Source organism: Polypterus senegalus, chromosome 6 (assembly GCF_016835505.1).
Source record: "Polypterus senegalus isolate Bchr_013 chromosome 6, ASM1683550v1, whole genome shotgun sequence".
NCBI classification, from domain to species: domain Eukaryota; kingdom Metazoa; phylum Chordata; class Cladistia; order Polypteriformes; family Polypteridae; genus Polypterus; species Polypterus senegalus.
The window spans coordinates 3,839,830-3,857,144 of record NC_053159.1 but is presented as its reverse complement, the minus strand read 5'-3'; the positions used below and the strand labels follow the sequence as shown (position 1 = coordinate 3,857,144).

The 17,315-nt window shown below is 48.5% G+C and overlaps 1 protein-coding gene across 2 annotated transcripts in view; it reads right to left on the bottom strand.

The window, feature by feature from the left end:
- Positions 1–17,315, bottom strand: part of mrasa (muscle RAS oncogene homolog a) — a 35,555-nt gene that overhangs the window by 4,825 nt on the left and 13,415 nt on the right. Inside the window, exons 1-3 of one of the 2 annotated variants that reach the window (XM_039755294.1) lie at positions 15,439–15,652; positions 8,266–8,471; positions 1,413–1,566 (exon numbers count right to left, since the gene is read on the bottom strand). In XM_039755294.1, coding sequence (XP_039611228.1) covers positions 1,413–1,566; positions 8,266–8,458 — 347 coding nt within the window. In that variant the 5' untranslated portion in view covers positions 8,459–8,471; positions 15,439–15,652. Of the gene's footprint in view, positions 1–1,412; positions 1,567–8,265; positions 8,472–15,438; positions 15,653–17,315 lie in introns of those variants that run through there. The other variant, XM_039755293.1, reaches the window with a different exon arrangement.

The following is a 17,315-nucleotide window of genomic DNA, read 5'->3' as shown; positions in this document are numbered from 1 at the left end:
TCATGGGACTTGGAGTTCTTTACCTCAGCCCTGTTGGGTAGTGTGGGTGCCACCAGGGGGAGCTGTCATGATGGACGAGCCATATGGCACGGGGGTTTCTGCCTCACCCGGGGTGGCCGATATAAAGGGAGCTGCCGGCCTTACAGAGACGAGCCAGAGTCGGGTGGGCGCAAGGTGGATGAAGCCTGCAGGGAGGAGCGGAGGAGGAGAATGCGACCGAGAAAGAGAAACAAGAACAATTGTGTGTGGGGTGGGAAATGCTTTGGGAAGAGTTGCCCATCATAAAAATGTTTTGTGTTTTTAAACTTGTGCGCTGTGCCTGTCTGTGTTGGGTTTGGGCAGCTGAAGCGCCCCCTGGTGTCCACACTGCTCATAGAATACACACCTCTCCATCACTTAATATAGAGTGTAAGTGCTCACTGAGCACAATCTTGAGACCACTATGCTAATACTGGGTCGGACCTCCTTTGGCTCTCAGGAGAGCCTCAGCTCCTAATGGCATGGACTCCATCAGACGCTGGGCACATTCTTTTGAGTTTCTGGTTCAAGTTGGCATAATGGCATCACACAATCTCTGCTGATTTGTCAGCTGCACATTCATCTCTTGCTCTATCACATCCAAGGGTGTTCTACTGGTTTCAGATCCGGTGACTGATAAGACCACCGAGGACCACTGAAGTCATGGTCAGGCACACAAAACCTCTTTGCTTTGTCACCTAGTGCATTATTAGAAGATGGGTCAATTGTGGCCATGGGTCAGCAACAAGACTCCAGTAGACATTCAGATAATGACTGATTGGTATTAATGGGCTCAAAGTGGGTCAAGGAAACCTTCCTCACACCATCACACTTCCTCCTCCAGGCCATCCAGGCTATCTGTGTCCCCTCAGCTGAAAAATCGAGATTCTCCACACCAGGTTACGCTTTCTAGTCTCCAACTGTCCAGTTTTGGTGAACTTGTGCCGACTGCAGCCTCAACTTTTTATTCTTGGCTGACAGGAGTGGAACCTGGCAGGGTCTTCTGCTGTTGTAGCCCCTCCGCCTGAAAGTTCCACCTGTTGTGTAATCTGAGATGTTTCTCTGCCCCCCACAGAGTTGCACAGAGTGGTCTTCTGAGTCACCGGAGCCTTTCTGTCAGCTCGACCTACAATGGGGTATGAATGAAACTGCCCCAGAATAGATTGGCATCCTGCCATGCAACTGGCACTGCTGAATGTGTTACACCCACCATTGCAAGCTTATAATGGACCGAGTCTTCATTAGAGTCAGCCTTACCAGTTTATACATTTCAGGATCACAGAAGCTGCAGCCTATCCCAGCAGCTTTGTGTGCAAGGCAGGAATCAAACTCAGAGTGGGTGCCAGGCCACCGCGGGTGTCACGCAGCTATCACAGGCACAAAAGTGTCCTCACCTGTCCTTAACTCTCAGAATGAGCTGATGAAAGCGGTCAACGTGCTCAAAGCTGGCTTTGTCCGTCACTGAGTACACGATGAGAAATCCATCACCAGTTCTCATATACTGCTCTCTCATCGCACTGAACTCCTCTTGGCCAGCAGTGTCCAGAACTGCAAGAAAACAAAAGCAGAAACTTTCACAAATCAGCCGTGTGAAGTCTGGGATGAAGCTTGAAAAGGAGAACATCACATATCTAATTAGTGAAGTGTTGACAACCAAATCCCAAACTTTAGCTGCATTTCCCAGCCGCAGCCCTGAGGACACGGCCTTCAGTCCAACACGTCCAGCAACCCCAAACGTACTTGGGGGGCCTTTACTGAAAAAGCGAAATGTTTTGAGCTTCTGTAAAAATTTAAATTAAGCTAATCATCTATCTATTATATAGTACATTTCATACCTATCTATCTACCATATAGTGCCTTTCACTCTATCTATTTATCTTATTATATAGTGCCTTTCACTCTATCTATCTATTATGTAGTGCCTTTAACATCTATCTATCTATCTATCTATCTATCTATCTATCTATCTATCATATAGTGCCTTTAACATCTATCTATCTGTCTATCTATCTATCTATCTATCTATCTATCTATCTATCTATCTATCTATCTATCTATCTATCTATCATATAGTGCCTTTAACATCTATCTATCTGTCTATCTATTATATAGTGCCTTTCATATCTATCTATCTATCTATCATATAGTGCCTTTAACATCTATCTATCTATCATATAGTGCCTTTAACATCTATCTATCTGTCTATCTATTATATAGTGCCTTTCATATCTATGTACCGATCTTTTTATGATATCTTCTTGTTTGTCATGGTGCCTGACAGTGGCATCGTGTGGCATGTTGGTTTGACATCCATCCATCCATTATCCAACCTGCTGCATCCCAACTACAGGGTCACGGGGATCTGCTGGAGCCAATCCCAGCCATCGCAAGGCACAAGGCAGGAAACAAACTCCAGGCAGGGTACCAGCCTACCGCAGGGCACGCACACACACCCACACACCAAGCACACACTAGGGACAATTTAGAATCGCCAATGCACCTAACCTGCATGTCTTTGGACTTTGGGAGGAAACCGGAGCACCCGGAGGAAACCCATGAAGACACGGGGAGAACATGCAAACTCCACACAGGGAGGACTCAGGAAGGAAATTAGTTCATTCGAGATTTAGTTTATTTTGCTCAAAGGGTGTACGACTGTAATTCTCACTCTGAGACAGCAGGTGGCACTGGTGTGCCAACTGTAGCACGCAGGAAATAAAAAACACTCACTGGAAAGGTCAAAATTTGGGATTCCAAAGTAGTCTGCCTTGTCTTAGAGAGCAACTATATATATATATATACAGTATATTGTAGATGCCCAGGTGGACAGTAGTCTGGTTTTCCTGGCTAGGGACATATAACAGGAGGACAGGCAAGGACCGTGTGGCTGTGGCTATGGCATCCCCCAATACATCAGATGGCAGCAGCTCCCATTTGTACTGCAGTCCTGACGGAGAGCCCTGCTGGGACACGTGGGTGCCACCAAAGGGAGCTGTGGGGTGAGGACTCACTCATTTCAAGGAGGTCCCAGGGTGTAATCCAGTAACACCAGAAGTACTCCCAGGTCAGGCATAAAAGAAGCCGCTCCACCTCATCCAGGTGAGTTGGGAGTCGGCAGGTGGAGGACAAGCCTTGCGCTTGTGAGGGCTTTTGTGAAGAAAGTTTTTTTTTTTGTACAATAAAATGCACTTCATTTTAGACCAGTGGCTGTGTTTGGAGGCTGGGGCTCAATGGCGCCCTCTATCAGCCACAATACAAATTGTGGTTTCCTACATTTTGACCTTCTTGCTCTGTCGGTTTTGTCGAGCACACACTTTGCATATCGTATTGGGACTTTATTTTCCTTGGATTGCCTAAGGGGGGGCACCTTTTGTTTTTGCTTTTGTACTCCACTGAGCTTTTTTAGTTTATTACAGAACAATTTTAGATAATAAATATTTTATTCATAAAGACCCAGTGACTTGCCCTGTGTTAATGGTTTTAGCCCCCCAGTGGGCATTTTTAAGGTTATTTTGGGCTCTTTTTTTTTTGCTTTCTTAAAAGGCCTACACCATTTTTGGTGCTGTTAAAGCATTGAAATGTGGGGGGATTGGGGGATTCCGGTTGGGACTGCTGCGTGCCTCCCCTACCTTATCATTTTTTTTTATTAATTTGTACCATTAGGCCGACAGCGTTCGGCATTGTGGGAAGGGGGGCCTCAGTGGTCCGGAGCAGAGCTCAGAGAAGGTTCAGAGGGGCACATGAAGCCAGCAGCTGCGTCAGGAGAACTTTGGCAGGCTGGCCCCGGTTATGTAACACACCGTATTTAATGATACAGCCGTTGTGAAAGACCCTCCTACACACACGTCAAAGAGGAGCCTGAGGCGCCCGAGAACACCCAGATCACAGCTGGTGACGCGTGACAGATGATAAGAGACGGGCCGGAAATTACCGGAAGGGGGCTGACACCTTCCCGGTTTGTGAATCACAGCATGAGATGACGCGATGGCTTATGCAACGCGCTCTGAAATTCCTTCAGAATATTTGTGCAATTACAGCTGGATTCTCTTCCCAATTTCCCAGCTCGATAGTCAGGGTGCTTAAAGAAACGGAGCCCAACACACAAAAGGGGACAATCTGGTCCAGCGCCTCCATTTTCTGATACAGGGGACCAAAGCGGCAAAGCCTTGGGGAGGAAGCCACCTGAACACGGGGAGAACAGGCAGACGCCAAATTGAAGGCCGCCTACGGATTCTTTCAGCGTGCAGGCGTCCACCTTATAAACTCGGAAGATGGTGGAGACATACGGGGAATGGCAAGCGTTAACAGAGGGCGCCTTTCCTATACGGTGGATCGAGAAAGTCGTCAGACTGCCTCTTCGCTTTATCATCCCGTGCATTACACACCCATCGGTCTACACCCAGGAACCCATAATGACAAAATGGACACACGCGACCGGAAAGGTCTGCAAACGTATTACAAATCACCAAGTGAAACCAACACAGACCCCTAATTTAGTAGTCATGTGATGACCTCCCATTTGGTCACAGGCCACTGCCATTGAGGCTCTGGAGGGGGGGTCTGGTGCGGTTCACTGCTACACGTACTTTAAAGTCTCGGTGGCTCTGTGGCCAAAATGTAACGACTGGCTCACCCAAGTTGGCAAAGCAAGAATCGAAACCTGAAATCAAGAGAGTCAGATGTCGAAGACAAAACACGCAGCTAAAGCAGGAAACTGAAAGGAAGGCTTTTCTTGGAGCGTTTGTCCGTAATCTCGGACAGTGCTGACCTTACGTCCTGTGTAGGAGGAGAACAGGCGTCCTGGCCGGGAAGGAGGACAGTTTCTTACCCAGACGGGAGGCCAGAACACAAGGACAGATGTGGTGCCCGGCCAGATGAAGAGTTAACTCTGTGCCCAGCCGGACTGACTAACATGCTGCTTGGACCAGCGGAAGCCAGGAGTGGGGGGACAGTTCCATCCGCCATACGGCAGGTGGCAGCCCAGTTGGGACACCCGCATGGATGCTTAAGAGTTGGGAGTCCGGAAGTACAACCCTGTCGGGGTCCCTGGGTGCTGGTAGAGGGGTCCTGTCGGAGGGAGGACCTCCCTACTTCCTATATGGCACCCAGAAGTACTTCCAGGAAGACGCGGCGTGGCACCAGAAGCATTCCTGCTGAGTTTGGCTTGAAAAGAAGCCCCCTGCCTCACATCAGATGAGTTAAGAGCCGGGGGGCAGCGGGGCAACACTCAACTGGAGGACAGAAAGAGGAAGAGCTGGTTGGATTCATTGATCTTTAAAATGAATAAAAATCATTTGGATGAATAAAAATCTTTTATTTTATCCTAAAAGTGTGTTGGGCTTTACTGTGTCTGTGGTTTGGGGCTCGGTGAGCCGTCATGTGCTGCGCGGTCGTTACCTAGCAACGCTCCCATGAAATGCTCCAATAAGAGGCAGCCCCAAAGAAATCACAAAAAAAATATTCAACATCGTCAAATAATCGTCAGACACAAAGGATGTTGCACACTTGAATTCCCCGAAATTCAAAACTGAGACCAAAGGAGTTAAAACTGAGAAAAATAAAACAAGAAGCTCAAAAAAAAAAATGGTAATAAAAATGGCTTTACCACCCCTTGGGTTCCACTGAGTTTTGACATTCGCGTTCGTGTTTTTGGCGCTCATTTGAGGTTTCGCTTTTGGGTTGTGTTCGTTTTTAACTCTTTGACAGCTGAATGTTTTTTTCGTCAGAACTAAAGGCGGATCTGGCGACAGAGTGACGTGAATACGCAAAGCGAAATACTCCATATATAAACGTAAAGAATTATTATTATGATTATTATTATAGACGTCTTTGTGTTGTCACACACGTGCGATTGGGAGGCAGCTAAAGGGCCTGAATAATGGCAGGTCCACACCAGACCAGGGGGTGGCGAGGTGTACTGACTTTCTCTCTCGATCCTCTGCAGACCACCCACGGGAAATCCCACATGGTTCTGTGCCAATGATGACGTCACCTCTGGTCCAGAGGACTTCATTTCTGTCTCTGGCAGAAACAAAGATGTTACTTCGTTTCCGGTGCCTCTGACTACGTCATTTCCATTCCCTGAAAAGGCCTTAATGATGATGTCACTTCCGGTTCAGTAGATGTCACTTCCATCTTTCCGGCACTAATGATGATGTCACTTCTGGTCCTGAAGATGTCATATCCGTCTTTCAGGCGCTAATGAAGACGCCACTTCTGGTTCCGGCGCCAATGATGACATCACTTCTGGTCCCCGAAGACGTCACTTCTGTCTTTCTGGCATGAACGATGATGTCATGTCCAGTTTCGGCGCCAATGATGACATCACTTCCGATTTTTTTCCCCAGCACCAATGATGACGTCACTTCCAGCCCAGATAGCTGCCACTTCTGGTTCCGGCACCAATGATGACATCACTTCTGGTCCCCGAAGACGTCACTTCTGTCTTTCCAGCACTAATGATGACATCACTTCCGCTTTGGGCACCAATGATGACGTCACTTCTGGTCCCCAAAGACGTCACTTCTGTCTTTCTGGCATGAACGATGATGTCACTTCCAGTTTCGGCGGCAATGATGACATCACTTCTGATTTTTTTCCCCAGCACCAATGATGACGTCACTTCCGGCCCAGAGAGATGTCACTTCTGTTTCTGATGCTACCGCCACTGACGACGTCACTTCCGGTCTCGGCCTTTAGAGCCGCCATCTTTACACATCTCAATCAGTTTTTTGTGTTGGACTTGAACCTGAACACAACTCTTTTTAAACAAACCCATTTTGCAGCCAGGGCATAATCTACGGGTGGCTGCCCCAAAACGTTTTTGATGTCTTCTGTCTATTCTTGTGACAGCTGAATCAGATTCTTGACTTCATTTGTGTATCGGCCGGCAGCTGCGTGAAGACACCACCAAATGTCACCATAAGTCGACACCCGCGTCACAAGAGTTAATCGCCTCGTTCTAAGGCCGCCATCTCTATTGTGACCATTTTTTGGCCTGTGGCCTGGCTATGGGGGTACGAGTGACTTTTTCTTCACTCTGATGTTGTGTCTGAGGTGCGATGTCCCCACTGGTCCCATTTTAACGGAATCATCACGGCGGGACAGCAGTAGGCGATCAGTTCCATAATGGATGGCAGCTGGGGGGGCCGATGACGGCAGCAGGTGCAGTGATAAGGTCCGCTCTTGGAGAGGTGGCTTAGTTTGGAGCGGAAAGTGATGGCAGTTCTACTAAGGAGGTCCGAAATGAGACCCCACCTTCCTTGAGCGACTCCCTTTTTTATATATACTGAGAGGATCAGAAGGCCAGGGCAGCTTCCTTGGCTTTGTGAGGGGAAAAGAGGAGACAAGACTGCTATCAACAGCGCCCCATCTAGTCCTGGCGGGGTGGTACCACACGCCTCAGGTGAGCCTGGAAGGCGATCGTCTGGCACACATGCATGATAAAGTTTAATTATCACTCTGATACAATACAACAGAAGACGTGTGACGATGACATCACACGTAGGGCAACTACGGAGAATTTGGGGACACATCTCCATGGCAACAATCAATGCCATTGTCAGACTAAGGCAACGTCCACAAGCAAAAAAGAAAATAACTTCCTCGGGGAGGTTTGGATCACAAAATGAATTCCTTGGGTCTGAAAACGGCACAGTCGAGGTCCAAATGGGGCCAAACACTTCAAGAGGCGCTAGAAACATGAAAACCAATCAGAGCAGGGTCACCAGGTGAACTGGAACTGGATGACTGGAAAGCCAGTGGTGGGCTTAGAGCACAAGTTGACATGGATAAGACGAGTGTTACGATTCTGGGGGGGTCTTTTTCCTGCCTTTTTTCTTGCAGTCTTATGTGCACAAATGGGTTGTTGACCTCACGGAATTCGATATTTCCTGCTATGTGGAATCCCGTCCCTGTAATGGCGCCATTCTGCATGAGCCGTTGCTTTGGGTATCTCAGGGGATTCCCCGGAAGTGGGCAACGTGTGATGTCATCTGAGTGACCACCTAACGGGTCACCACGGCTGCTTTCCCCCCTCGTCTGAGTTTTGTAAATCAAATTCACGTTTGCCGATTCCCCTCACTGTCTCCTTTAACTCCTCACCTGACTAATGACTTCTGATTTTTGTTTAGCGTTTTCCATCTTTTTTCTCTCCTCTCTGGTATCGACCTTCCCACATCCTTATGACCCCGCGTCACCTCCAGACCCCCGATTTCGCACAAATGTTTTTCTGCCGAGTCAGCTTACCGTCGAGGATGGCCCACTGGCCGTCAATTTCGGTGTGTTTCAAGTAGGAGTCCTCTATCGTGGGGTCATAGTCGGGAACAAAGATTTTCTGGAAAAACTGGATGGTAAGGGCGCTTTTCCCCACCCCGCCATCTCCCACTACCACTAGTTTGTAGGTTGGGAGGTTTTCACTTGGAACTGCGCTGGTGGCCATGGCTTCTTTACACCTGAAAAGACACAAAGGGCCAAAACAAACAAACAAATCAATATACTTGTTGTAAAGTGCCAGTCTACCCACCAGAAGGGGGCGCTACCATCAGAGGAGCTTCACTCCATGATTTAGAGAACACCTTCAAGTCAGCTGTGACGGGGCGGGTTGGCTCCTGGCCCCCTCTTCCATTTTGGGAGCCTCTTGAACCCGACGCCGTCATAACCGTAACTGAGATGAGGTTGGCAGATGAGGACAAAACACACATGAAGCAAGGGAATGGTGAAAAAGGGCGCAAGTGCTTTCATTAAAAACAAGTCAAGAAAAATCACAAGGGTTCAAAAGTGCAGCGTTTCAAAAATGCCAAGTGGGGGTCAAGAAAAAAAAAAAAAGGAAAAGAAAAGAAATCACCGGAATGGAGGCTTCCTTACCTGAAGATCCAAGCCCCGCCTACTCTGCTACAGTTTCATATAAAAATGAAGCGATGCTCCGCCCACATTGGTGTTTTCACGTAGCTTATGAAAGTTATGTCCACTTACACCTGAATGATCGAAAACACACACGATGCAGGCATTCGCCTACACAGGGCATGCGCACATTCATGGAAAAATCCTTAAAGGGACGGATAACACCGACGGCATTGCGGTTTTATCACAAAATTGTAGCGACCAGTAAATGCTTTGCCTTTTGCACACGTAAGCAGCACTCAGACGGTACACAAACACAATTTAGAGGAATTAAAGGTAAGCCACACACACAACAAGCGCCACAGAAAGTAATTCCATGTTGGAATACGATTGGGTGAAGGGCGACCAATCAGAGGCTGAGGTGGGATAATAAGGAGGAACCAATCAGGCGCTTTGGGGCACTTAAAAAGCACCAACCAATCAAAGAGAAATTAGATTCGGCACTTCCACCCATCCATTCCCGTCTTCAGAAGTGCGCAGCCCTCGGCAGCGTTTTCAAGATGGGGTTTAAAACATGCCAGGGTAGTGTGGCAGAAAAGGCGAGTTTTAAAATGTAGATGTAGCAGTGTGGGCAGAACCCCAGCCCCTGGGGTCACACTACCTGACTTCTAGGTGGAAGAAACTGGGTCGCTGGTCTCATTGTGCCTGAGGACACCAAATGACACAGTTAGGAATCGCAGGGGGTGACAAACTACACGACTGCATGACAACTTTGGAGCTCACACCTTTGATTTTTAAAGGGTGGGTCACTGGGGATGTCACACTACATGACTTGTAAGCCAGATGGGGGGTCAGCAGTCGCTGATCTCGTCACCTATGGATGTTAAACTATACAGCTAGAAATCTCAGTGGGTGACAAAAATAACACGACTCTGTGACAACTTTCCAGTTCACATTACTGAAGTATCATGAGCAGACACCCTTTGATTTTGCCGTGGTGGGCTCGAGTTGCTGGGAATGTCAACCTACATGACTGTGGGACAGTCACACTAAATAACTTCTAGTCAGAAGGGATGAGCCAGCGCTGGAAAGTTGTCACAGAGTCGTGTAGTTTGTCATCCCCCAACATTTCTAGTGGGGATGGCAAACTACACGACTGCATGGGACTCTGTTTCAATTCAATTGCCTGCGTCACACTAAATGATTTCTAGTCAGTAGGGACGTTAAGTTGCTGCTCTTGTCACTTAACGATGTCACAATTACACAACTAGGAATGTCAGGGGATGACAAACTATCCGACTCCATGGCAACTTTCCTGTGCTGGCTCACAATTCCAGAGTATCAAAAGCTGACCTCCTTTGATTCTGTCAGGGTGAGGCGGAGTTGCTGAGGATGTCAAATTACACGACTTCTAGTCAGAAGAGATGTCAAAATTGTCAGCGGCAGTTGCTAGACCTGTCACCTGAGTACGTCAAATTACACAACTAGGAATCGCAGTGGGTGACAAACTACACTGCTGCGTGACAACTTTCCAGCATACTTGGAGCTCACACCCTTTGATTTTTACAGGGTGAGTCCCAGTCACTGGGGATGTCACACTGCATGACTTGTAGCCGGAGGGGATGTCAGAATTGACAACTGCAGTCGCTGATCTTGTCATCTATGGGTGACAAATTACATAGCTAGAAATCTCACGGGGTGACAAACATAACTGCATGGGTCTCCATTTCAGTTCAAGCCAGCGTCACACTAAATGACTTTTAGTCAGCAGGGTTGTTAGGTTAAGTCACTGCTCTTGTCACTTAAATGAAGTCCAATTACACAACTAGGAATGGCAGGGGATGACAAAGTAAAGGACTCCATGACAACTCTCCTGCGCTGCCTCATAATTCGACAGTATCAAAAGCTGACCCCCTTTGATTCTGTCAGGGTGAGATGTCAAACTACACGACTGTGGGACAGTCACACTACATTCCTAGTGGGGATAGCAAATTACACAACCGGGTGGGTCACCATGTCAATCCAAGCCAGCGTCACACTACATGACTTGTAGCCAGAGGGATATCAGAATTGACAACTGCAGTCTCTGATCTCGTTGGATGTCAAATGACCCCAGTAGGTTTCTCTGGGGGTGACAAACTACACGACTCGGTGACGACTTTCCAGCGCAGGTTCACATTTCCAAAGCATCACAAGCTCAGCCCTGGTGATATCAAACTACACGATATGTCACCATTTCAGTTCTAACCGGTGGCACACAATCTGACTTTCACTCGGAAAGGATGTCAAAATTGACAACTGCAGATGCTGATCTTGTCACCTGAGGATGTCAAATTGCAGAGCTTGGAATCTCCTGGGGTGACAGGTGCCATGACCTTCCAGCATAGGCTGACATTTCCAAAGTATCGTGAAGTCAGCCCTTGGATTCTGCCGGGTCGAGTCCGAGTCACTGGGGATGTCAAAGTACACGACTGAAGTGGGTTGCCATTTCAATCCACGCCAGCATCACACCACATGACTTGTATGCCAGAGGAGGCGTCAAAATCGACAATGGTTGATCTTGTCACCTAAGGGAGTCAAATGACACAGCTTGGAGTCTCAGGGAATGACGTACTCGGTGACTGTGTGACAACTAGCTGGCATACATTGACATTTACAGGGTGAGTTGGAGTCACAGGGGACATCAAACTACACGATTTATAGCCGGAGGTGGATGTCAATAATGACAACTGCAGTCGCTGATCTTGTCACCAATGGATGTCAAATTACACAGCTAGAAATTTCAGGGGGTGACAAAAACGGCACGACTCTGTGACAAATTTCCAGCAGAGGCCCACATTTCCAAAGCATTGCAGGTTCACCCCTTTTGATTTTTTCGGGGTGACTCTGAGTCGCTGGGGATGTTAAACTACATGACTATAAGGTGGGGGGTGTCACAGTGAGTGCCCCTGCCACGCTGAGATTATGTAAATAAAGTCTGTGATGGAAACCCATCCATCCAGCCATCCATCTTCTGACCCGCTGAATCCGAATACAGGGTCACGGGGGTCTGCCGGAGCCAATCCCAGCCAACACAGGGCACAAGGCAGGAACCAATCCCGGGCAGGGTGCCAACCCACCGCAGGACACACACAAACACACCCACACACCAAGCACACACCAGGGCCAATTAAGAATCACCAATCCACCTAACCTGCATGTCTTTGGATTGTGGGAGGAAACCCACGCAGACACGGGGAGAACATGCAAACTCCATGCAAGGAGGACCCGGGAAGCGAACCCGGGTCTCCTAACTGCGAGGCGTGATGGAAACCCACTTTAAAAATCAGGTATTGTGAAGAGACCATTAGCCAGTAGAGTTTCTAAGGTGTCTGGGAGGCTCTCACTTGATGAAGATGATGATGTCAGATGGCATCACCAATGAGCAGGTGCCAACCGAGACACACCGCTGATTGATTTTTTTTTTGTGACATGAAAGGTGTGTGAACCTGCGTGTTTCGCTTGTCATTAATCAAACAGGGACAGATATGATTACTGAGGAAAGTTCTGGAATGACCCCACCATAAAACTCGTACCAATTGTGACACCAAGATTGCCAGCCCAAGAGTGCAGTGCTAAATGGCGGGCCAGTCCGCCTCACAGTCCTTGTCCCTTCATTCACCTCTCTGTGGCAGCCATGGCCAGCGTAGACACGCACACCTCGGAGAAGGAGACGTCTGATTTTCCAAGACAGCCAGGCGGGCAGGAAACTCCGTCTAGACACACAGATCACTTTGGGCACACCAGGGCGTGGGCACACTTGGTAAAGCAGCAAGACAGAAATGCCAGACACCACCTGCTGATGTTGCATGAGTCCGTCTATCGGAATAAGAAGTAGCTGAGTGCTCCGACCGTCCTGGGCGAATGTCACCGTGGGGGGTCTAGAACAGGAGCAGATTGTCCCCAAGCACCTAGCAGGAAGCCAGTAAGAGCAAATAATTTCCAGCTCAATATCTGCTTGTGGTCGTCATGCGACTGTGCAAGTCATTGTTGCACGAAAAGAGATTAAAACAGAAAAAAAGCTCGGATGATGTTTATTTCCTTCTGATATTCATCTTCATGCATCACGATGACAGGCGACACCACCGAGTCCCTCACAGCCACTCAAGCCAAAGGCACAGCTAAAGCAGAGTCCTGTGGCGCCACCTATTGGTCAGCTCAATGCCGACGCGCTCCGTGACCCTGGGCAAGTCACCTGACACTGACACCCCCCCTTAAATACTAGTTGGTAATCAACCCTACAAGGCACTATATCAGATCTCACGGGTTTCTGTTTCAGTCCCTATGACTGATGCACGGTGGGACCCTGAGGGAGCCATTTAGTCTGGTGGCCCTCCCATTGCCCAAATATAAAAACCAGCTGTTCTGTTATCACTTTGAGAAGGCTTTTGGTTATGAAAGGCGCTACATAAAATCACCAAGGTCCGATTTCACCCCACACCATCACCACGATGTCACCCCGAGGGAGTCACTTAAGCTGGTGTTGCTTCCTCTGATCAAACCCTGAAACAGTCAGGCTCTCTCTGGGAAGCACGTACTGAAAGGCGCTATATCAAATCACAAAGTCTCCAAAACCGATGCATTAGGCTAACAGCTACACGGCCCCCCCTTCAAGCACCTCGGGATGGGATTTAGCATAGAAAGGCGCTATATCATACCAGAGGGGTTCAGTTTCAACACCCAGCACTGTGTGACCCTGAGTGAGTCACTTAAACTGTCATTACTGCCATTAATCAAACACAGAAACAGCCTGAGTCCTCCCTAAAGTGCCAATCAGTAGGGAAAGGCGCTATATTAAGTAATTTCCTTCGGGATTAATAAAGCATATATAATAAAATAAAATTAAAATATATATATATATATATATATATATCAAGTCAAGGGTTCCATTTCAAGCCCACCTCCCCCACTGTGTGACCCTGAGTGAGTCAGCTATACTGGCATTGCTTCCTCTGATCAAACATGGAAACAGACCATTTTGGGCAGGCCTATACTATGAAAGGCGCTATATCAAGTTCAGGGACATCATCACTGATGTCTTATGATACCCTAAATGAGCCACAACTCACAATGCAGAAATATGGAAACAGCTACACGGCCCCCTTCAAACACCTCGGGATGGGATTCAGCATGGAAAGGCGCTATATCAAGTCAAGGGTTCCATTTCAACCTTCCCCTACTGTGTAACCCTGAGTGAGTCACTTAACCTGCCGTTACTCCCACTAATGAAACACAGAAAGTGCTGGGCTACGCTGCCCACTTAGGATGCCACTAAGGTATGGAATGGCACTACTATATCATACCAGAAGGGTTCTATTTCACCCCTCCAACACTGTGAGACCCTGAGGGAGCCACTTAATCTGCCATTGCTCCCTCTGATCAAACACTGAAACAGTTCTACCCATAAAGCTCTTTTTGGTCAGGCATTTACCATGAAAGGTGCCATATCAAGTTATCCCCTGCCACTACTAAGTAACAAGTGAGCCGCTACTTACGATGCAGAAATATGGAAACAGCTACACTGCCCCCTTAAAGTGCCAGAGGACTGCAGTCGGCAAGGAAAGGCGTTATATTAAATCACTCGCCTCACTCTGCACAGTCTCAGCCCCACAGCCAGTCCTGCAGTCTTCTGCCACCCCAGTGGCACAGCTAAAGCAGAGTGCTGAGGCAGAAAGTGTCGCCCCCTTCTGGTCAGATCACTTTGTGACCCCCACGTGAGTCTAGAAGGAAAACAACAGCACTGCACAAGCCTTGAGGTGGTGATTCCCTCTCGAAAGGCGCTATATCAAATCTCACGGTTTCTGTTTCAGTCCCCATGACTGATATTGGTGCCTTCATCCAAGGCGACTTACGGCATTTGAGGTTCAACTCAAGGTTCCATTTCTTCTGTTTTTCCAATCAGAGCTCTGGCATGTGAAGTGACTTGCTCAGGGTCACACACTGGTGTCAGCAGTGGGATTTCAACCCACAGCCTCAGGGTTTGACGTAACCACACTGCCTGCAGGAGCACTCCCACCAATTAAAGGCAAAACCAGCTGTGCCTTTTTAATTTCAAACACAATGAGGGAAGGCTTTTACTTATGAAAGGCACTACATGAAATTACAAAGCCTTTACTTTATATAGCGCCTTTTACAAAGAGCAGCACATCCCCTCAAGGAGTTTCACTATCCAAACAATCAGAGATTCAAACCCTCTGTTTGATTTGCTTGTTACCGTCTCTCCATCCAGCCATTATTAAAGCTCATAAAAGACCATAATACTTCCAAAAGGGTCACAAGAGGCTGAGACCTCCCCTGGCAGCATCAGAAGCAACTCAAGAACCAAATCCCGGCAGCAATGCCAGTCCACCGTAGGGCAGATTTAGAGACAGGTACAACTATCGAGACCACCCACGCCTGATCCTCTTCAGCTTCAACTGCTCTCAGTTTACAAGTAAAAGCACAGAAGACATGCTAATCCAAAAGTGAGTGCCCCCCCGTGGACCAATGTGGTATTGCAGTTTGTTTCTGCCAAAGCAGGAAAGTGTGAGGTGAGCTGACCTTAAACCAAGAGTGGACCAACAGACTGAGGTCCGTGAAGTCCTATGGACAGCAGCCGATGACTCTTCTCCCAGCCGTCACGAGGACCCCCTTTTCTTGTTGGACCCGCCAAGTCTCCACTGATCCCAGTCTCTGGCGGATGAGAGCAAAACCAGTCTGGTGGCCACTTCGCCAGCTCGCTGCGTCACAATCACCTGCAAGGAACTGACAGAGAAACACGTCGACGGGCCGCCAGGCAGGCAGGAAGTCTCAACAAGTGCTTTTCCGCCACCGAACAATGTCAGGAAGTGGGCAGCTTCCCTTTTCTTCACAAGTCGCATAACAGCCAAGGAAAATAAAATTTGAAAAAAAAAACAAAAACGCAGCCGCTTGTGGGAATGACGACAGGGACAAACGGCTTTGGCCTGAACGGAAGGGCACCCCCACAGCCCCCGTCATGGCATTCCAGAAGCGGGACCCCCTTCCGGCAGCTGTGTGAAGGAAGCCGAGCCCATTTGAAATATGAGGACTGGGCTAACGGCGGGTCACGGGTGCCAAGGGGAGTGAGGCCAGTAACCCGGAGATGAGCCTGCATCTCCAGACTTGTGGTGATCTGATCTCGGGGTTCACTAACCTCAACAAACTGCAAGGTGGGGGCCCCTAAACGCTCAGCCTATTCCTTTAATATACAGGCATGTGAAAAAGTAAGTGCACCCCTCCATTAATCACCACTTCAACTCCATCAGATTAGAATGGGCGTCCCAGATGAGGTGCCAGTGATCTAAGCCCCCTTTAGGGAGTCTGCTGGTGGACCTGAATGTCGTATTTAAGCCGCAGATATCGAGGGTCTGCAGACCCTCCTTAGCTATTGACGTGTGTGGTGTCATCATCCCAAGATCTAAAGAGCTCTCCAAGACCCTTGGGGAGAAGGTTGTGGATGCCTGGGAGTCTGGCAAGGGAATTAGAAAGATGGCCCAGTTATTTGAAATCAAACATTTCACTGTCTGTCAGAAGCATCTTCTGCACGTGGCGTCAATTTCAAACGATTGCTAATTTCCACCCATGGGCTGACCATCTGATATTAAAAGAAAAGCCTGCAAGAACCTCAAAATTGTACAGGTGGGGGGTGGGGTCTGGGATTCTAGGAAAAGTTTGGTGTCACGGCGTGTGCCAGGAAAATAAAAGACATTGATTTCCGAAAAGAACAACAGTTTGGCATCGGACATCTACAGTATCACCGTGTAGCCCTGACAGTTCATCCTGCAGCTTCTGCCAGCAGTCGTATCATCAAGCGACACCAGTGAGTGAATTGCATTGGCAGCCATGCATGACACGGCCTCCTCCGTGTTTCACAGGTGATGTGCTATTCATCGGATCAGGAGCCGTTCCGTCTCTTCTCTATCCATCTTGATCTTAGTTTCCTTTGTCCAAAGAGTATTGTTCTAGAGCTGGAGGAGGAAGAGGAGGAGGTTGGGGGCAGGCGCTAATTTTACACCACGTTGCCACACACACCACACGATGAGCCACCCACATTGGGAACCGAGTGCAGCGGGTGACCTCTCAGCAACACACTGGGACTCTGTGGCAGGAGTGCCAATCCTGCCACCAACCTTCAAGTTTTCCCTGCCAGTTGAAGGACCTGCTTTTGGGTGGCTGGATGCTGGCTAACGTCACACCCAGGATGGAGTGATTGTCGGTTAAGGGCCTTGCTCAGGAACTGGACCGTCGAGTCAAGTCAAGTTGGGGGGCATGCACTGGTACAGTGCATCGCCGTACCCACCACACGACGAAACAGCTCAGGATCCCGGGTGGCAGCCCTCCAGGAAGACACGCAGTCCAGTCCCACCCTCCGGAAATGACCCTCAATCTGCTGCAGCCTGGTGTTATGTGGGCGACCC